At 39.5% G+C, this 21,981-nt stretch overlaps 1 protein-coding gene across 2 annotated transcripts; it reads left to right on the top strand.

The window, feature by feature from the left end:
- Positions 1-204: 204 nt before the first annotated feature.
- On the top strand, positions 205-19,234 carry sccpdhb (saccharopine dehydrogenase b). Of its 2 annotated transcripts, XM_067384121.1 has the most exons (12): positions 353-784; positions 1,627-1,736; positions 1,950-2,030; positions 2,332-2,461; positions 9,125-9,174; positions 9,703-9,833; positions 10,006-10,123; positions 11,741-11,860; positions 11,984-12,040; positions 12,144-12,255; positions 14,574-14,655; positions 14,888-19,234. In XM_067384121.1, the coding sequence occupies exons 1-12, from the start codon at positions 586-588 to the stop codon at positions 14,985-14,987; spliced, it is 1,290 nt and encodes a 429-aa protein (XP_067240222.1). In that variant the 5' UTR covers positions 353-585; the 3' UTR covers positions 14,988-19,234. The 2 variants fall into 2 exon arrangements, with proteins under 2 accessions (XP_067240223.1, XP_067240222.1); XM_067384122.1 differs by lacking the exons at positions 14,574-14,655; positions 14,888-19,234 and adding an exon at positions 14,075-14,369 and having other exon boundaries at positions 205-784.
- Positions 19,235-21,981: the final 2,747 nt, after the last annotated feature.

Below are 21,981 nucleotides of genomic sequence, written 5' to 3'. Positions count from 1 at the left end.
AAGAAAGACATGGACATCTTGGATGACATGGCGGTGAGTAAATTATCAGGAAAAGTTTATTTAAAAGTGGACTAATCCTTTAAAGCAAAAACTAAATAATTATGCTGATAAGTTATAAAATCATTTGTAATAACAAAATGATTTGAACAACTACATTTGACTGATTTCTTCAAAACAGTGTTAATTCAGTCACTAACAAGCTGCTGTCCAATAATTTATCAATTGACATTCAATTGTAATTTATTGATGGTTATATTTACATATATTTGCTTTTATATATAATATAATATGTTAAGGGTCACAAAACATAGCCTACATTGAACCCTCCTCTGCATGTTTTGTTGTGGTAATATCACCTTTCCAGCACAAGATGTCTCTCTACTGTCTAAGTGTGACAGTTTCTGGAATTTTCACCCACAAACAGTTGGATTTTTAGTTGAGCTACAATTTATCTGAGGCACAATCTGAACTTCTAAAAACATCTACAGCAGTTTTTACACTGAAACTGTACAGTGACACCAGAGGAGCAGCAGCGGTCGCTCTGACCCCGGTTGTGTTTCGCCTCGCACGCGGATCACAGACACAATGGCGACGCTCACAACGTCAAGCAAAAGACCGTACCATATCATAGTGTTCGGAGCTACGGGTTTTACCGGTCAGTTTGTAGTGGAGGAAGTGGCGCGGACGTGTACCGAGGGTCCAGGAGGGTCGTTACAATGGGCTGTAGCCGGACGAAACCGCAACCGACTGGAAAAAACACTCATTCAGGCAGCTGACGCTCTGTGTACGTGTTGTTTGACGCAGTACATTTGTGTTTTACAAGAACTTTTAAGATTTTAGCATTATTGTACTTCATATTATAAATATAATAAATTACATTAGAAAATATAAATAAAATATAATATTAACTCCATATCAACGTCATACAAATATGAACGTGTTAATTCCCACTTAATTGTAATTACATAGACGAGTGAGCTTTTAGAAAATTACCATGGTGTTACTACTATATTTTCCCCTATATTATCAAGTTTGTCATCTATTTTTGTTTATAGTTTATTATGAGATAACCTAATATTTTCATTTAACCTCAAATAATTAATTGTTTTTATGTTTTATTTTAATTTGTTGGAACATGAATAGATCTATGTTTTACCTCTAATACCATAATGTTACTGCCACAGTATTTATTTTTTATTTTTTGCCGGGCTGCACAGAATTACAATGCACATATGTTATTTATGACAGGTCAGTTTGTATTAGGTATAGATTGAATTACCATACTGTAATGGCTAGATATGAGGCAGTCAGCTCATGGCATTAGATGAGTTTCAGCAGATTTTGTCTGTTGAGATTATCCGATGGGATTACAGGGTTTGAGAATATTGCTGATTAAATGCATAATGTTCTGACAATCCCATAATCATTTGGAACTGCCTATACTGAGAATCAAGGATTTTAAAACTATGCAATTGGTTATAAAGGTAAAAGAATACGATTGGTCAATGTTATATGTATTAAACCGATAAACATTATCTATCTATCTATCTATCTATCTATCTATCATGTTGAGCTTTTAGAGAAGAGAGATCCATCCATCTCTGACATTCCATCATTTGTCTGCAGGTAAACCAGAGCTGAAGTGTGTGGAGGTTATTGTAGCAGATGTAGCCGAGCCAGAGTCGTTGGCCATCATGTGCAAACAAGGTGTCATTGTGCTCAACTGCGTGGGACCAGTAAGTCCACAAAGACTATTGTAAAAAAGCACAGGAAGGGGTCAATTTACACATCTGTGCATTCACACCTGTCTCAGCGCACCTGTAGTCCCACGATAGCTCTATGACAAAAAATGATAAATGTAGTTGTGTTCTTCTGAGTGAACTGTTGACTGTAAAATGCAATTTTGCATATATGGAAGTAGATGGAGCTGAGTTGTCTTCTCTCAACAGTACAGATTCTATGGAGAGCCTGTGGTGAAGGCTTGTATAGAGAATGGGGCGCACTGCATTGACATCTGTGGAGAACCACAGGTAGTAACTGTTGTGCTTTTATCACTGTTTCTTGCTCTATTTTCAGCAGTCATTAATACAGTCTTCAGTGTCACATTCTAATGTCATGATTTGGTGCTGAAGAAACATTTATTATTATTAATAAAAAAAAACAAAGAGTTGTGCTGCTTAATATTTTTGTGTGAGCTTTGTTCAAAAGAACACAATTTATTTGTTATATAAAGTTTTTGTAACATTATATATGTAAAAAAAAAAAAAAAATTAACTCGCCCCCAAACTTATGAATGTTAATGCAGATCTCTTTGATTGTTGAATTCTGTAGTTTTTGGAGGGGATACAGCTGAACTACCACAGTAAAGCTCAGGAGAATGGTGTGTATGTCATTGGAAGCTGTGGGTTTGATTCAATACCAGCAGATATGGGCATCCTTTATACACAGAATCACTTCAAAGGTAGGTTGCATGTCTGAATGTTTTAGTATTAATAAAATAATGTATCTTTTTAAGAGAGATCATACAAAATGCATGTTATTTTTTATTTAGTACTATCCTGAGTAAGATATTTTACATAAAAACAAAATGTTTATATACTGTACAGTCGACAAGAAAAAAAAAAAGCTGAATTTATTAAAATGGCCCCGTTCAAAAGTGTGTGAACCATTGATTATTAATACTGTGTCGTTACCTGGATGATCTACGACTGTTTTTTTGTTTTGTGATGGTTGTTCTTGAGTCTCTTGTTTGTCGTAAACAGTTAAACTGAGATCTGTTCTTCAGAAAAATCCTCCATGTCCTGTAGATTTGTCAGTTTAAGCATCTTTTACATATTTGAACCCTTTCCAGCTGTAATGATGGGTCGACAGAATGGGGATCCATTTGCAGCTTTTATTAACAAGGTATACAAACAGGTGGGACTTTGGGCAAGAGCATAAGGGTACAGGCAATGGTCGAGACAGGCGGCAAGCAGACAGAGTCGAGGAACAGGCAAGGATCGAGACCGGCGGCTTACAATCAGAGTCCAGATAACAGGCAGTGTTCAAGGCAGGCGGCAAGGTTCAACAGAGATAAACAGTCCAGTCGGTAACAAAAGGCAGTACTCATGGAAAACGCTTAGAAATGATCACCTCGGCAAATCAAGACTTCGCGAGGTATGTGTGCATGTGAGAGTGTTATATGGGGTGAGAGTGATTGAGTTCAGGTGTGTGTGCAATCAGTCCCAGGAATGAGGGCCCATGGGAAATGTAGTCCGAATCAAAGAAGTTCAATATTCCGGTGATGGCTCCCTCCGGCGGTCCGGAGGACGAGCCGAAGGAGCCTCATTCATGACAGAGCCCCCCCCCTGTGAGCGGCTCCTGACGCGAGGAAGTAGATGCCGGGGTCGACCCCGTGGTCGGTTTCTCCGGGTGCGTCCGATGGAACTCTTCAGTGAGTGAGGGGTCCAGGATATCATCCGCTCTGACCTAGGAACGCTCCTCCGGGCCGTACCCCTCCCAGTCGACTAGGTATTGTAACCTGCCACCCCGGCGTCTGGAGTTCAGCAGCTCACGTACTTGGTAAGCCTCCTCGCCTTCGATTATCAAGGGTGGGGGGTTGCGGGCCTCGGCTCCCTCTGGCTCCCCTCTCGGACCCCCGGAGGGTTTCAGCAACGAAACATGAAATGTGGGAGAAATACGATAATTAGTAGGTAGTCTTAAACGAAATGAAACTGGTGTGATCTGTTTGACAATTTGAAAGGGCCCTACAAACCTGGGACTGAGTTTACGGCATGGAAGTCGAAGTCGAAGGTCTCTGGTAGATAGCCAGACCCACTGCCCCACGGCGTACTGTGGATTGGGACGTCGGTGTCGGTTGGCCTGCGTCTCCTGCCTTCGTACAGCTCGCTGAAGATGGTGGTGAGCTTGGTTCCAGGATTCCTCACTTCTCTGCAACCAATCTGTAACCGATGGCAGATCAGATGGTTCACCCGACCAGGGGAACAGCGGAGGTTGGAAACCCATGATACACTGGAACGGGGTGATTCCCGTTGCTGGTTTGCGGAGTGAATTCTGTGCGTATTCTGCCCAGAATAGGAACAGACTCCAGTCTGCTTGGTTGTGTTGGCAGTACGTGTGAAGAAACCTGATTAACTCTTGGTTCAAGCGTTCTGTTTGGCCGTTGGATTCTGGGTGATATCCTGAAGTTAAGCTGACGTTTACATTGAGGGTTTTAAAGAAAGCCGTCCAAACCCGAGACGTGAACTGGGGACCCCTGTCGGACAATATCTTCAGGTAGGCCATACAATCGAAATACCCAGTTACACAGGAGTTCTGCTGTTTCGAATGCTGTAGGAATTTTGGTTAGAGGAATGAGTCTGCATGCTTTGGAGAAGCGGTCAACCACTGTAAGGATGGTAGTGTGTCCTTGAGACTCGGGAAGGTCGGTGACAAAGTCGACCGCAATGTGGGACCAAGGGCGCTGTGGAATTGGTAGTGGTTGTAACAGACCCGCAGGTGCCTGATGGGACGCTTTGGAGGTTTGACAGTTTGAACAGTTATTAATGAATTGAACAGTGTCGGGAAGCATGGAGTCCCACCAGAACAGATTTTGCAACAAATGGATAGTGGCTGTGACACCTGGACATAGAGACGATCCTGGGGACATGTTGGTGGAGGTGCGTTGAGTTCATTGGCCTGAGTAATTTCAGTGATTACATCCCATTGAACGGGAGCGAGCAACAATGAGTCGGGAATTATGCGGTCAGCATGCTCTGTCTGTTCCACCCCCTCGTGCTGTCGGGATAGAGCATCCGCTTTGATATTCTTTGAGCCTGGCCTGTAAGTCACAGTGAATTGGAAGCGTGTGAAGAATAAAGCCCACCTAGCTTGCCGAGGATTCAAACGTTTGGCTGACCGTAGATATTCCAGGTTATGGTCGGTTAGAATGGTGAATGGATGTTTCGCTCCCTCGAGCCAGTGACGCCATTCTTCAAGTGCCGCCTTCATGGCAAGTAATTCCCTGTTGCCCACGTCGTAGTTCCGCTCAGCCGCTGACAGTTTTCGTGAATAGAATGCACAGGGATACATTTTACCAGGATAACCTTGGCGTTGTGATAGTACCGCCCCTATGCCCGTACTGGAAGCGTCAACTTCCACTGTGAATGGAAGTTCAGGGTCAGGATGATGTAGTATGGGTGCTGAAGTGAAACGTTCTTTTAATTCTTGGAATGCCTGTATGGCTTCGGAGGACCATACGAGGCGAGAGGATTGCCGTTTAGTCATTGACGTCAGCGGGGCTGCCACACCACTGAAATTTCGAATGAATCGCCTGTAGAAGTTGGCGAATCCCAGGAATCTTTGAAGCTCTTTCAAGGTTTGAGGTTGAGGCCACTCTAGTACCGCCTTCAACTTGCTGTCATCCATGGCCACGCCCTCTCGACTGATCACATAGCCCAGGAAGGTTGTAGAGGTTCGATGGAATTCACATTTTTCCGCTTTGGCATAGAGGTGATGGTGAATTAGTCGTTGGAGTACCGCCCGGACGTGCTGAACATGTTCTTCATAAGAGTTGGAGTAAATGAGAATATCGTCTATGTAGACGATAACCCACCGGTTGAGCATGTCCCGGAAGACGTCATTTATGAAGGACTGGAAGACTGTTGGACAGGCCGAACGGCATAACGAGAGTTTTTTAGTGGCCCGTGGCCGTGGAGAAGGCAGTTTTCCATTCATCTCCTTCCCTGATTCGAATCAAATTGTAAGCACAACGCAGATCCAGCTTGGTGAAGTAGGCAGCTTGTCTGAGCTGTTCTAGAGCAGGAGGTACCAGTGGCAATGGGTACCGGAATTTAACTGTTATATCGTTCAAACCTCGATAGTCTATACAGGGCCTTAGACCACCGTCCTTTTTCTTGACGAAGAAGAATCCTGAGGCGGCTGGTGAGGTAGAAGGACGGATGAACCCTTTGGCGAGCTCCTCCTCGATGTATTTCTTCATGGCCGCTGATTCGGGTTGTGACAATGAGAAAATGCGGCCTTTGGGTGGAGTGGTGCCTGGGAGTAGGTCGATGGCACAATCGCCCGGACGATGAGGAGGTAGTTCTGTAGATTTGTCCTTGCTAAAAGCCACTGCCAGGTCGCTGTATTCAGCCGGTATGTCAGGGTTCTCGGAACTGGTTACTTGAAGTGTGGAACTGTGAACCGGGAGAGGAGTGACAGTTTTCAGGCAGTTCTTGTGACATTGCGCGTCCCACTGTACAATCTGACCTTCTTTCCAGGAGATGTGAGGGTTGTGTATTCGTAGCCAGGGTAATCCCAGGATAACGGAATGGTTGGGTGATCGGATGACATAGAATCGGATTTTTTCAGAGTGTAGAATTCCTATCTGCAGCGTGAGCTCCGCGGTGATATGGGCCACTCTGCCTCCGCCGATGGGCTTCCCATCTAGTGCCTCCACTGTCAACAGGGATTTACAGTCGGTTAGTGGAATATTATAGTCCTTTATAAAGGAATCTGACAAAGTTTCCAGCAGCACCAGAATCCAGAAGGGCATGAGTGGAATGACATCGAGCATTGATGGTAAGTTGAATGGGAATTTTGAAGCAGTTGTGAGATTGGAATGAACTCACCGCTTTAGTACTGGAGGTTTGAGGTCGAACTGGGCAGTTGATCTTGACGTGACCCGCTTGACCGCAGTAGAGACACAGATGTAGATGCCTCCTTCTCTCTCTTTCTTCGGGGAGTAGAGGTATATACCCAAGCTGCATGGGTTCTGGAGTTGAACTGGTTGAAGTGGAGGTATGAACAGGACGTCGAGTTCTCAGCAGATTGTCTACATGGATGGCCAGTTCAATGAATTTATTTAGCGAACTGCCCTCGTCTCGACAAGCGAGCTCAGCTTGCAACTCCAGTGTTAAACCACTGCGGAACAACAGCTTCAAAGTATCCTCAACCCAGTTTGTTTGTGCAGCCAGGGTGCGAAAGTGCAAAGCATATTCAGCAGCGGTTTGTTTACCTTGACTGAGTGAGAGAAGCTGGTCTCCGGCACTTTTCCCTCCCGCTGGATGTTCGAACACCTCTTTGAAGTTGCGTAAGAAATCCTGAAAGGATGGGAAAGTAGAGTGGTCATCTTTCCACACCGCAGTGGCCCAATCCAGCGCTTTGCCAGTTAATAGAGAACAGACCAGCGAGATGCGGCTAGAATCCGTGGGATACAGGGAGGGTTGCTGGTTAATGAACAGCGAACACTGAAGGAGGAAGCCCTTGCATTTAGCGGCCGTGCCATCGAATTTCTCAGGAAGAGCTAGACGAGGATTAACTGTGGGAGTAACTGGTTCGTTGGAACTCACAGGGCCTGCAGCTTGTGGTGCGGCTGCTTCGGTGGGAGTGAATCTGAGGCCTTGAAGCGTTCTCACCAGTTCCTCCGTGAGAGATGTCAGCCGGTTGAGTTGTGTTGATGCACCGCTAGTTGGTTTGCTTGGGCACTCAGTTCAGAAGAAATCTGCATGAGAGCTGCTGGATCGTTAGTCGGCGAAGTCTTCTGTAATGATGGGTCGACAGAATGGGGATCCATTTGCAGCTTTTATTAACAAGGTATACAAACAGGTGGGACTTTGGGCAAGAGCATAAACAGGGACAGGCAATGGTCGAGACAGGCGGCTTACAATCAGAGTCCAGATAACAGGCAGTGTTCAAGGCAGGCGGCAAGGTTCAACAGAGATAAACAGTCCAGTCGGTAACAAAAGGCAGTACTCAGGGAAAACGCTTAGAAATGATCACCTCAGCAAATCAAGACTTCGCGAGGTATGTGTGCATGTGAGAGTGTTATATGGGGTGAGAGTGATTGAGTTCAGGTGTGTGTGCAATCAGTCCCAGGAATGAGGGCCCATGGGAAATGTAGTCCGAATCAAAGAAGTTCAATATTCCGGTGATGGCTCCCTCCGGCGGTCCGGAGGACGAGCCGAAGGAGCCTCATTCATGACACCAGCAGTGACTGTATGATTTTGAGATTCATCTTTTCACAGTGAGGACAATTGAGGGACTCAAACACAATTATTAAAAAAGGTTCAAACATTCACTGATGCTCCAGAAAAGGAAACAAGATGCATTAAAGGAACACTTCACTTTTTTTGAAAATAACCTCATTTTCCAACTCCCCTAGAGTTAAACAGTTGAGTTTTACCGTTTTCAAATCCATTCAGCCGATCTCCGGTTCTGGCGGTACCACTTTTAGCATAGCTTAGCATAGTTCATTGAATCTGATTAGACCATTAGCATCTCGCTCAAAAATGACCAAAGAGTTTCAATATTTTTCCTATTTAAAACTTTACTCTTCTGTAGTTACATCGTGTACTAAGACTGACGGAAAACAAAAAGTTGCGATTTTCTAGGCCAATATGGCTAGGAACTATACTCTCATTCCGGCGTAATAATCAAGGAACTTTACTGCCGTACCATGGGTGCAGCAGGTGCAATGATATTATGCAGTGGAATGAGAGTATAGTTCCTAGACACTTTTCATTTTCCGTCGGTCTTAGTACACTATGTAACTACAGAAGAGTCAAGTTTTAAATAGGAAAAATATCGAAACTCTTTGGTTATTTTTGAGCGAGATGCTAACGGTCTAATCAGATTCAATGAACTATGCTAAGCTATGCTAAAAGTGGTACCGCCAGAACCAGAGATCAGCTGAATGGATTCGAAAATGGTAAAACTCAACTGTTTAACTCTAGGAGAGTTGGAAAATGAGCCTATTCTCAAAAAAAGTGGAGTGTTCCTTTAAGAGCCCAGGGGGGTGAAAACTTTTGAACAGGATCAAGATGTTCAAATTTTTATTTTTTTGTTTAAATATTTTTTTCATTCAGTACTGCCCTTCAGAAATTTTCACCCCCCGGCTCTTATATTTACATATGTTACTGTGATACTTGCCCTGTGTATGCCCTTTGACCTTTGCTTCACACGACCCTTGTGCAGTAGGTTCTTTTATCTCATTCCAATTAGTGAGACGTATTAGTGACAAAGGCAAAGGCGCTCAGTGCTTACAGGATGTGAATGTCTGTCGTTTGCCTTTGAAGTGCTGCTGTGGGCAAACATGCCTGCAGAGCAGCAGATGCCTGACAACTCCTCTGCCTGTCTTTCACAGGAACGCTCACCGCTGCAGAGAGCTTTTTAACCATCAACACGGGACCTGAGGTGAGCGACAACTCGCCACAGTATTTGCACATCTATATTAAGGGTCCGTTGGAATTTGATTGACTGTTATTGAAAATTAGCTCTCAAACTTTGGTTTGATCTAGGATTAAAGCAGTGCTTATGTTAAGCTCTGGGAATTCACAATTGCAGCTGCTCATGAATAATGCAACAAACTCTCATATCCCAATGGAGCAAACTAGGAATTTGTGGGAATTCGTGTTAATAAGTAATTTGTTTTTTTTTTCTCACAAAAAAACAAACAAAAAAAACACTAGAAAATATTTAAATACATTCCAAAACGCTATATAAAATTACATAAAAGCTTTATATAAATTAAATTCCAATGTAAGGGTAACAGATGGCATATTTTGTTGTATTTCATTAGCACTCTATCAAATTGTATTTCCTGCTGTTTTAATTAGGTATGAAGAAGGCTATAGCAGCTTGTTTGCATCTGACCTATTGCATGTCCTCAATAAAGCAATTCATGTTTTGGCTTTTGTTCAGCTGTCTTGTCTTCTTCATCAGGGAGGATGTGCCCATGATGCAACGTGGCAGTCAGCCATCTTTGGCTTTGCTGACAGTGCCAGTCTCAAAAGAATAAGGAAGAAGTTTGGGCATAAACCTCTGCCGACTGTCGGCACAAGAATTAAAAAGAGGTGATTTTAAGTTTTTATAAAATAATTCTTGGCATTAGATTCTATTAATAATATCTTGATCATGTTTCATGTGCTTTATATAGCAGTTGACTCCCAAAGGAGTGAAGAAGAATCGTTCTCAGGATGGAAATCTGTACTTGTGTTAATTTGCTTGCTATTTTGGTGTACCCAGGGGAGCTGTATTCTTCACTAAGGAGATTGAGCAATATGCTATTCCTTTCATGGGCTCAGATCCATCTGTGGTGCGACGGACTCAGCGCTATATGCATGAAGAACATAAACACAGCCCTGTGAGTCTATAGACTGGCAAGAATTCACACACATTTTTGTTAACAATTAGATGAGTTTAAAAAATGTGTTTGTATATATGATTTGATAGCAAATCTTTCTCCAATGTAGTCAATATCACTATATATTTTCTCTCTTTTGGAAAGTTGTGGAAATGCTATTATGGTTTTCTCTTTCTTTTGCTATTAGAGCAAGTGGGAACACAATTTTTTTTTCAGAATTTTTATTTTATATATATATATATATAAAAAGCCTTATTTTATATTGATGCGATTAATCGATTAATATTTAATATTGATGCAATTAATCACGATTAATCAATTTGATAGCACTAATATAAACATATACACATTATATATTTACAAACTTTTGTTAGATGCGATTAATCACAATTAATCAATTTGACAGCACATATATATATATATATATATATATGTATATATATATATATGTGTATATATATATATGTATATATATTAATATATATATATATATATATATATATATATATATATATATATATATATATATATGTATGTATGTATATATATATATATATATATATATATATATATATATATATATATATATATATATATATATATATATATATATATATATATATATATATATATATATATATATATATATATATATATATATATATATATATATATATATATATATATATATATATATATATATATATATATATATATATATATATATATATATATATATGTATATAACATTATTATGTTATATGCATATTGCCAATTTGTCATTTTTTGGGGTTTATAGTTTACTTTTTTAGTTTATAGTGAAATAATCTTAAATGGTATCAAAATAAAGAATAATACTTTTTAAATTAAATTATTTTGAAATTTTATATGATATATTTCAATGTATTAACTTTGAAAGAAGTCTCTTATGTTTAACAAGGCTACATTATGAATGTGATTTTTTTAATATATATATATATATTATTTATTTATTTTTTACAGTATATATTCATTGTAATTTATTCATAGTAATTCCAAAGTCCAAATTTCTGTTTTTTATAAACCATGCCAATCAGTTTTTGTGAGCAGAACATTTTAAAACCCAGTATTCTTAAACTGTTATATTGGTACAGAAGATCTAATGGGTTCTTGCATACCCATCTGCATACTCTTAAAAAGACAGTCTTTGACAGTTTCTTCCCTTGCTTTCCAAACACCATTATGCCCCTTATTAGTTTTAATTACATTTCTTTTCGATCTGTCTTTTGTGAGCATGATTACTGTGATAGTGCTCTGAAAGCCTTCATGGAAAGAGCAGGGGATGATTCACAGTCTTTGTGATTCATCGTCTTGTTCTTTCATCTCCATAGCGATGACCACTGCGTACAGGGTGGTGTCATGAAGGTCAACAGGGTGCTGTCAGTATATGGTCATTCTGATTGATGTCATGTTGTGGACTCAAAAGTATGTTAATAATTCAGCAGTCACAAATGTGTGTAGTTCAGTGTCTGACCCACTTAGTTTTTTGTTGTTGTGTATATATGACCTTCATTTGATTGAATCAGTTATCAAAAGTTCACTGTTTTGCAGTCTTCAATTGGTTTCCTCTATCCTCAGGTTCAGTACATGGCATATGTAGGTATTGGTGGTCTCTTCTCCGTGGTGAAGACCCTCTTTGCAGGCATGGTCTTCTGGCTCATGGTCAAATTTAGTCTCGGGAGGGGACTGCTTACTCAGGTCCAGCACCATCTTTTTGATTATAACGGCTAAAAGAAGATCGCATGGATAAAATTTTCATTCATACCATAGAACAGCCAGAACTGCTTGTATAAACTCAAGTGTGTTTTTTTTCTCTTCTAGTTTCCAGGATTTTTTTCATTTGGTTTGTTCTCCAAGACCGGACCATCAAGAAAGCAGGTACAATAAAAACAGATAATATATTGAAATTCCCAAGACAAATCACTAAGTCCTTATTTGTTTTGTTGAAGTTACATTTGGTGTCATTGTTGTCTTATTTCAGATGGATGGAACCTCTTTCTGTCTGAGGTTTATGGGAGAGGGCTACACAACAGGTCAGGACCCCTCTCAGGGCAAGCCAAATGCCACAATCAACACTGAAATAACAGGACCAGGTATTGTCCTACTCTCTATTTGATTTGATTCAAAATATTCACCTTATATACATACCCAATTCCAAAAAAGTTGGGACACTGTACAAATTGTGAATAAAAAAGGAATGCAATAATTTACAAATCTCATAAACTTATATTTTATTCACAATAGAATATAGATAATATATCAAATGTTGAAAGTGAGACATTTTGAAATGTCATGCCAAATATTGGCTCATTTTGGATTTCATGAGAGCTACACATTCCAAAAAAGTTGGGACAGGTAGCAATAAGAGGCCGGAAAAGTTAAATGTACATATAAGGAACAGATGGAGGACCAATTTGCAACTTATTAGGTCAATTGGCAACATGATTGGATATAAAAAGAGCCTCTCAGAGTGGCAGTGTCTCTCAGAAGTCAAGATGGGCAGAGGATCACCAATTCCCCCAATGCTGCGGCGAAAAATAGTGGAGCAATATCAGAAAGGGGTTTCTCAGAGAAAAATTGCAAAGGGTTTGAAATTATCATCATCTACAGTGCATAATATCATCCAAAGATTCAGAGAATCTGGAACAATCTCTGTGCGCAATTGTCAAGGCCGGAAAACCATACTGGATGCCCGCGATCTTCGGAAAATATTGTCGGTGAACGCAAACCACCGTGCCATTCGCCGTTGCCGGGTAATACTCTATAGGTCAAAAAAGAAGCCATATCTAAACATAATCCAGAAGCACAGGCATTTTCTCTGGGCCAAGGCTCATTTAAAATGGACTGTGGCAAAGTGAAAAACTGTTCTGTGGTCAGACGAATCAAAATTTGAAGTTCTTTTTGGAAAACTGGGACGCCATGTCATCTGGACTAAAGAGGACAAGGACAACCCAAGTTGTTATCAGCGCTCAGTTCAGAAGCCTGCATCTCTGATGGTATGGGGTTGCATGAGTGCGTGTGGCATGGCCAGCTTACACATCTGGAAAGGCACCATCAATGCTGAAAGGTATATCCAAGTTCTAGAACAACATATGCTCCCATCCAGACGTCGTCTCTTTCAGGGAAGACCTTGCATTTTCCAACATAATGCCAGACCACATACTGCATCAATTACTACATCATGGCTGCATAACAGAAGGATCCGGGTAGGGCTGAACGATATTCTGTTTTAACATCGACATCGCGATGTGCGCGTGAGCGATAGTCACATCGCCGGAACATGCGATGTGAAGGGTAGTAGCCCATGGTGTATTAAGAGAACGGTAGCACCAGGGTGGCACAAACACAAGTTTGTTGTATGGCTTGTTGCTGGGGTGACATGCACGTTCCGCGTGCCTGCACAGTGATTGGTTCGCTGTGCCACTGCTCACCGCCAACATAAAGTTGTGGCCACAAAACAAGGAAACACCACCAATTTGTCTGATCACTTAAAACGGCACCGGAATTGCGCTGAATGACACACAGCAGAAGCGCTCTCTCGCGTGCGCTCTCTGTTGCGCGCGCGATCAGTTCTCCTCGCGCCTGAATAGTCAAATACATGTGCACACAGATGTCTAAATGTCCATCGTGTGGAGTATCTCGCGTGAATACAGTCGGTTATGGCTTAAGTGGACGTAAACAGGTGGGTAATAAACTGAATATGCATCAGTTACGTCCATGCATTCAGCAGCCCAATTAAATAGGCCTACCTATATGTCATTAATGTTAATCAAACAACAAATGATGTTAAATAAATGTAGGCTATAAGTTATATGTTAAATAAACCTACTGTATCTGAAAAAAAATATTATTTTTAATTTACTATTGTTTTTACTATATATCGCAATGTAATTTTTTTCCAATATCGTGCAGCCCTAGATCCGGGTACTGAAATGGCCAGCCTGCAGTCCAGATCTTTCACCCATAGAAAACATTTGGCGCATCATAAAGAGGAAGATGCGACAAAGAAGACCCAAGACAGTTGAGCAACTAGAAGCCTGTATTAGACAAAAATGGGACAACATTACTATTCCTAAACTTGAGCAACTTGTTTTCTTAGTCCCCAGACGTTTGCAGACTGTTATAAAAAGAAGAGAGAATGCCACACAGTGGTAAACATGGCTTTGTCCCAACTTTTTTGAGATGTGTTGATGCCATGAAATTTAAAATCAACTTTTTTTTTTCCTTAAAATGATACATTTTCTCAGTTTAAACATTTGATATGTCATCTATGTTGTATTCTGAATAAAATATTGAAATTTGAAACTTCCACATCATTGCATTCTGTTTTTATTCACAATTTGTACAGTGTCCCAACTTTTTTGGAATCGGGTTTGTACTCAGATATGGTCTCTTCTGTCATATTTTGCAGAGCCAGGATACATTGCTACACCTATTACCATGGTGCAGGCAGCTATTACACTGCTGAACGAACCTCACAGTCTCCCTAATAAGTGAGTAATCTCAGCCTCAACCCTTAAAGAAACATCTATATATTTGTTGGGGTGATTTTATATAATTGCTGTGGTTAAACCTGAAAACACTTTTTTTTTTGGATACTAAGTTTCAAAGTTACATGTGAATGTGTTAACTGTGGAGTTAAATTTACGAGTTGATGTTGAATGTTATTTGAGTAGCATATATGAAGTCCTTTCTCACCTGTTGTCCTTTTGTTGTTCCTCACAGGGGTGGTGTGTTCACTCCAGGCTCAGCGTTTGCAAGAACCACCCTAATAGACCGTCTGAACAAACATGGAATCCAGTTCTCACTGAAGAGCGGACAGTAGATATGAGTACTCTGTCAGATTCACTCAGCCTAGTTCATCTGTTTTTAGAAAAGTTACAAAATTTTGCATTGACACAGTTGAAAGTATTGTGAATCAATGAGTGTTGTAGACCTGTTCTTTGTTTGTGAGCCATTAAAGGCCTCAGATCTTAAAGTATATACTGTGACCCCAAAACAATTTTGAAACACTTTTAAATGTGATTGCATCAAATGACTAAATATCAAACAAAATGATGCTGATGCTAGAACCTTTCTCAGAACTAACCTTACTTTCCTGAGGCAATTTTTCTGTTACTTTCAAACGTATTTATGAACATTTTGAAGTGTCAGAGTTTTGGGTGAATAGATTTTCAATAGATGGGCAGAAATCTCTCAGATTTTATTAAAAATATCTTCATTTGTGTTTTGAAGATGAAAGAAAGTCTCATGGGTTGGGAGTGAGTAATTGATGATGATTTTAATTTGGGGGTGAACGATCTCTTTAATCTGTTTTAACATGCCTTTGACTGGAATCTGCCACTAGGGGTCCCCTTTTTCCATTTCCACATCTGCCTGTTATTTATGTGGAGATGACAGGAAAGGTCATTTGGTGTGAGAGGGGTAGACGTTGTTTGGGGAGATTAGAAAAGGCAATGAATATATCCTTTTAAGGAAAGACGAGAGGTGGCTTTGGGTTGCAGTGGATGAAGAACGGGGGTGAAAGATGCAGGCCAAGGTTGAAGCAGCCTGGCAGGCATGAGTTAGTATGACTCAGCTTCAGCTGCTTTCAAAGTCTTACAGGAAATGAAGAGATGCTGGGACGGAGCTTGTTTTAATGTGTATTGTCACACTTGATTAAAGAAGCTGCAAGAGTAGAGTGTGTTGTAAACACACAGACCTTGTATACATGCACTGAGACCATGTAGAATATAAGAGAAATGGAGAGGATGGCATAGAAAGACAAGTGTGTATGGTTATTCCTGATATGCTGTACCTTTTGAACACTTAAGTTTTTATAATTTAATATGGTTTTGCACTTTAAAGAAAGTATTTTTTAGAAAAAGGTTTCATAAGACTTAAATTAGCTCTTGTATGTAAAGCCTTTATTAATTATAACTACAGGAATTTTCTTAGACAAACCAGCTGATACCATAAATCATCACAGAATTCATTAAATCCATTGTTTTGATAAAACATCAAAATGATGATATTACCAATTAAAGCATCATTCTGATTAGAAAATGAAAAAATGATACACCTGGATTAAATTCTAAAACAGTTTTTAATGTTTAAAGTTAAACCAAGAGACATTTTATATACCCTACCATTGAAAAGTTTGGGGCCCAGCTGATTCTTTTGAAATAATTTTGTTTAGCAAGGATGCATTCATCAAAACTGGTAGTAAAGACATATATAACATTACAAATATTCTATTGCTAATAAATCATGTTCTATTCATCGAAATCCGCAGTGCTTGAAGTGGAAAAATAATACTCCCAATGCTTGGTTCAAAACATATTCCTGACAAAGGCAGTGCACGGTGGGCGTCTACGTGCAACATGTCGGCAGTGCAGAAGTAGTGACAAATTGGGACAGGTCTCCATTAGGACCCCAAGTGATCCCATTGGTTCAAATTGCTTATATATATACAGGTACTCTCTTTAGCTCCTGATTACAATTCCTACAAAATCATGTTATGATAAATGTTCTTTCAACTACATTATAATGACCATTTATGTCTGTATTAACTATACTAGCATAACATACAGATAAGTGATTAGCCTGCTAGCTTAGTTTATACACATATTTGCACTTACCCTACACATATTCTTAATCATCTTTAATGCAATTGTGTTTAATTAAGTGTTAAATGTCCTAATAGTTATAAATAAAACAAATTATGTTCTGTTATTCACTATTATTATTATTCATTAAAACTGCAATCCGCAACTTTTTTGGTGTTAAAAATTTACAAAAATGATATAATGAGAATATACAACATGAATCCATTTTCCAAACCGTGTTTTTGTCTTATCCTGAATCATTATGGTACACTTATAATAAGTGTTTATATTCTGACTATTTCAGACCGGACTGGTAGGACTCGCCGCTGAGTATCACAGAAACTGCGTGACTCGCCATAGACATACATGGAGAAAAGTAGCTCCGGCTAGAATGTTCCTCCGCAAGACGCGTGCAGTTCTGTTTATTAACCGCTGGAGGGCCAAAAATCGCGGACAGCAGCTTTAACAGTTAAGAAATTACGTTCAGTTGGTTTTATTACGCACTAATGTGTTTTTGTATGCATTATATAGTAAGCTATGCATATTTTAAATGAATATAATTCGTATATACTTAGGATATTCATTAACTGACAGTTTGGGGAGACCCAATTTCAAAGGAGTACCCGATTTGTCATGAAACCGGTACTCAAGGAAAACTGGCACTACGCTAAAGGTAAAAATAGAGAAGTAGCGTACCGCGTACCGGCCCACTTCAAGCACTGGAAATCTGTTTTCCACAAAAATGATTCAATATTGATAATAATAAGAAATGCTCCTTGAGCAGCGAATCAGCATATTAGAATAATTTCTGCAGGATCATGTGACACTGAAGACTATAGTAGGCTAATGATGTTGGTGAGCATAAGATATTTCTTCACAAAAAAAATCCTACTAAACTTAAAACTTTTGAATGGTGGTATTATGTATTAAATAGGAACATGAATGAAAATAATGGAATGTGAGCCAGTGATATGATTTGAGACTCCCGTTTGTTTCTTTCTAACTCTCTCTTTCTGTTTTGTCTGTGCTGCTATTCCCATATTCCCGCCACATCCTCAGCCACAGTTTCCCCCACACCCGTGAGCTCTTTACCACATCTTTATCTTTCAAATGCCATTCCCATTCCTCCTTTCCCCCCCTTTTCCACCAAGCCTGCGATCCAGTCCGAAGGCTTCTCTCTCTGGCATATTGTGCACATTGTACATAAAACCCTTATCAGTCTTCCATACTCTGTCTTTCTCTTTCCCTCCCTCATTCCAGTCCTCTGAGGAACATTGTTTCTCTTGCCATGTTTTAGAGCGCCTGGTACTCAGAGTCTACTGCAAAGCCTTATGTAAGTCGCCCTCCCTTCTCACGCTTTCATTTTGCCCAAACATCACCCTCAATCTCAGTCCTCCTCCGCCCCTCCCGAAGCGCGAACGGTAGTCAGACGGATTGCATTAAAGGACCGTATGCGTAATCTCGGAGGGATAGGACTGTGTGTGATCTTTCTCGGCTTGCCACAGGAACGCGTCAAAGATCTGGACAGATCCGGTGAAGCCATGCTAATGTGTTTCTGTGAGCACTGGGGTGGAAGTGCAGGATTTGCTATATGATTTTGACTCTGCTGACTCCTTAATAGTGGGTTTGTTTTGTGGTTTCAGGACATCGGGCGGGGGAAGAGCACTATGCAGCATCAGTTACAGCTACAGGGAGAGTGGAGAAAGGGGGAGGGGTGAAGGTGTAGAGAAAGTGAGACGGGAAATCGAAAGAGTGAATGAGAAAAGAGGGATGAGGCAGTATATGAGCTGGAGAGATGAAATTCAGTGAGAGTGACTGAAAGACGGACTGAAGGCGTGACGTTTTGACTTAATGTGACAGGAAGAGAACATGTTGGTTCAGTAGGACATAAACAGCAGAGCCTTGAGGCGAGCTTAAAACTATTTTGAAGGAAATAAGTACTCTATTCTAGAAGTTTCTAAGTTTTTCCCCCAAGGAACCCTAAAAATAATGATCCCCTTGTCACAACAAAGTTTAATCTATTTTCACGTTTGGTTTTTAATTCTTACATTTAAAAAATTGGATGTCAGTAGATTCAAATGATTGTGTTTAATCTTATGGTTTATTGCAGTAAAAATCAAAATTTTGTCAATAGGCCTACACTTTCAAATGTTTTGGATTGATAAGATCTTTATGCTAAACAAGGCTGCATTTATTTGATCAAAAATGCAGTAAAATTGTGAAATATTATAACAGTTTATAATAACTGTTTTCTTTTTTAATATATTTTAAAATGTAATGTAACTGTCCTGTGCAAAACATCATTATTCCAGTCTTCATTGTCACATGATCTTTCAGAAATGTTGATTTGGTGCTCAAGAAAGATTTTTTATTATATGGACATGGACAATGGACATTACAACCCATGTGAAAAAGACGTACACTTTAGTATACTTTAAAAAAAGTGTACTTATTATGGTAATAATGTACTTACATACTTTAAAAAGAATATACTTAAAGGGATATTTCACCCAAAAATGAAACTTTTGTCATCATTTACTCACCCTCAAGTTGTTCCAAACCTGTATAAATTTCTTTCTTCTGCCGAACACAAAGGAAGATATTTGGAAGAATGTCAGTAACCAAACTGACCTTGCCCCCCATTGACTACCATTTATTTTTCCTACTATGGTAGTAAATCTATTTGGTTACTGACATTCTTCCAAATATCTTCCTTTGTGTTCAGCAGAAGAAAGAAATTTATACAGGTTTGGAACAACTTGAGGGTGAGTAAATGATGACAAAAGTTTCATTTTTTGGTGAACTATCCCTTTAAGTTTTAACTAAATGCTTATATTTTTAGTAGGAAACTGTGATATAATTTTTTTCATGATTCTTTTGATAAATATAAAAGTAATTTGTAAAAGTAAAAATAGAAATCTTTTTAACATTATAAATGTCTTTCATTTTTAATTAATTTAATGCATCCTTGCTGACTAAAAAAAGGCTAAATATAATATTGTAAGTTAACATTTTTGGCATTCAGATATAGATACAGATATCAGGCGATGAGAATGCTAATTGGCACTAATTAAAACATAAAATCTTGAAAGGAAATGGGACACAGAATATTTTGGACAGAGTAAAGCAACAAACAGCCACTCTTTAAACGTACTTTGCAGTCTCATATTAGCCCTGTGGCTGAGAAGAGGTTCCATCTTCATCGTAAATCTCCAGCATCTTTAATTACCTCTGGGTCAGCAGAAAAGCACACTACAGCACCTCGTTCATCAGCCAACCTCACACACAAGGCCGAAATGAGAGAAAATCACATTTGTTTTTCCTCGGGAGGGAATGAAGCTCACAGCACTCCATTTTATTAGCCTGAAGAGCTGGATTTCACTCAGGGAAACGCACCGCTCCCTGTCTCGCACGTCTGTTGACTCGCAGATTCGAAATACTGCACACTGCACTTATCCCTGCCAACATACAGTAACTGGCATTATCACATATAGGATCATTCAACAGACGCAGGTTTGTTTACAAGCACACAGTCCTATAGAAAACCAGCAGAGACGTTATTTGTTATATATTACAAGTACAACATCTTATCTTCATAATCCATTACTGTAATTCTTTTTTCTGTGAGACAACTCCACTTCGAAAATGGTGTGTAAACATAGAGGCTTTACAACATTCTATGCCTGCAGTGAGGATATTTTTATGCTAATGAATATTTAATGTGACTCAGTGTTGCATGATATTGCAACACCTTTTCCAAATGTCTCTTACAGCACATGTATGATGATACAAGAGACATGAGCTTGCTTTCTGTTAGCTCAATTTTCACCATGAAATCAAAATTGACAAATTTTTATGGGATAATGCAGTATTATAAATAATTTATCCATGCACATCATTATTTTTAAAAAATTAATGTGCCCTCATAATCTTTAACCCTTTCGCACGTAAGTTTCAAATATTCTGTCTGACCCCCCAGCGTGAGTTTTTTTAAGGCGACCGTTATTTAGAACTTATCGCTTTATGGTTTCCATGGTGACGCGTCATTGCTTGTTATGTGACACACCGCAGCGCTGTATGAATGATGATCTGCTTTCATTTAATTTTTCCTTTTTTATTCAAAATATTCACAAATTTGTTAACTATACCATGAAATATCTAATATTCCGATTGCCAAATATGTGCAAGTGGATGTATTTTGCTGTTTAAACACCTTCATAACGATCGCGTTAGTTGAGCCATATGAGCGATGGGCGCCGCCATGTTAGTTTGCACCGCGCAGAGAATCGGATCTGTTGGATTTACAACCCGTGAATTTATCCACTTCTCCCGAAATACATGAAAGTAAGTGTGCCGGTGAACTGGGGAAGATTAGAGTAAGCTTTTCAGTTACTTTCACAATGTATATCTGATATGAATTAAACGTGTTGTCAAGTTATAATGGAAAGGGTTGTTATTTCCGCTTCTATAGACATCATTGTGTATTTTACAAACTCTAAATATATTGTTTTGTTAGTACTCATGTGCATTTAAATGTCTGAAACCTGAAATGAACATTATTTGGTTGAAAACACTGCATATATGTGATATGAAAAGCGCTGCGCGCGTCCGTCTCTGGTTTAGCGTCAGTTAAAGCGCGCACACACATTTGAATTTGGCAGTTGATCATGTAATGCACTGAACGTTCTAATCACACCGGTGTGATCGTACGCTCCTGGGGCCAGCCAAGACTGATCACACCGGTGTGATCGTACGCGTTAAAGAAATAACTTCCCCTCCCTCTTGCAACCACGTCCCTTCTCTGATGATGTGTTTGCTGGCATGAGGGCGGGGCAACCTGTAATTATTAAGCTTCTGAAGAAGTTTTTGAATAAACTTTAGACACCTTGCTGGTTGCGCTAAGCATTAACATGTTGTGTTGTTGTTCTTGACAAATGGAACTGATTTAGGGGCCGTTTACACAACACCGTTTTCAACTAAAAATGAAAAACTTTTTATGCGTTTTGGGTGTTCGATTACACGACAAGCGCGTTTTGGAGGAAACATAAACTTTTGAAAACAGGTTTCAAAGTGCAAGTTTTTGAAAACTTGAAACCGTGTAAACAACAAAAATGCAAATCGGTGAAAATGATGACATCATGCACATGCACATTACATGTTCAGTCTATAGTGTTTCATCGTCATTCCTGCCAGCAGAATATAGCATTTTTTTTTGTCTTTTTTTTGTCTTTT

Source organism: Chanodichthys erythropterus, chromosome 4, assembly GCF_024489055.1.
Source record: "Chanodichthys erythropterus isolate Z2021 chromosome 4, ASM2448905v1, whole genome shotgun sequence".
NCBI classification, from domain to species: Eukaryota; Metazoa; Chordata; class Actinopteri; order Cypriniformes; family Xenocyprididae; genus Chanodichthys; species Chanodichthys erythropterus.
This window is presented reverse-complemented; position numbering and strand designations above follow the sequence as displayed.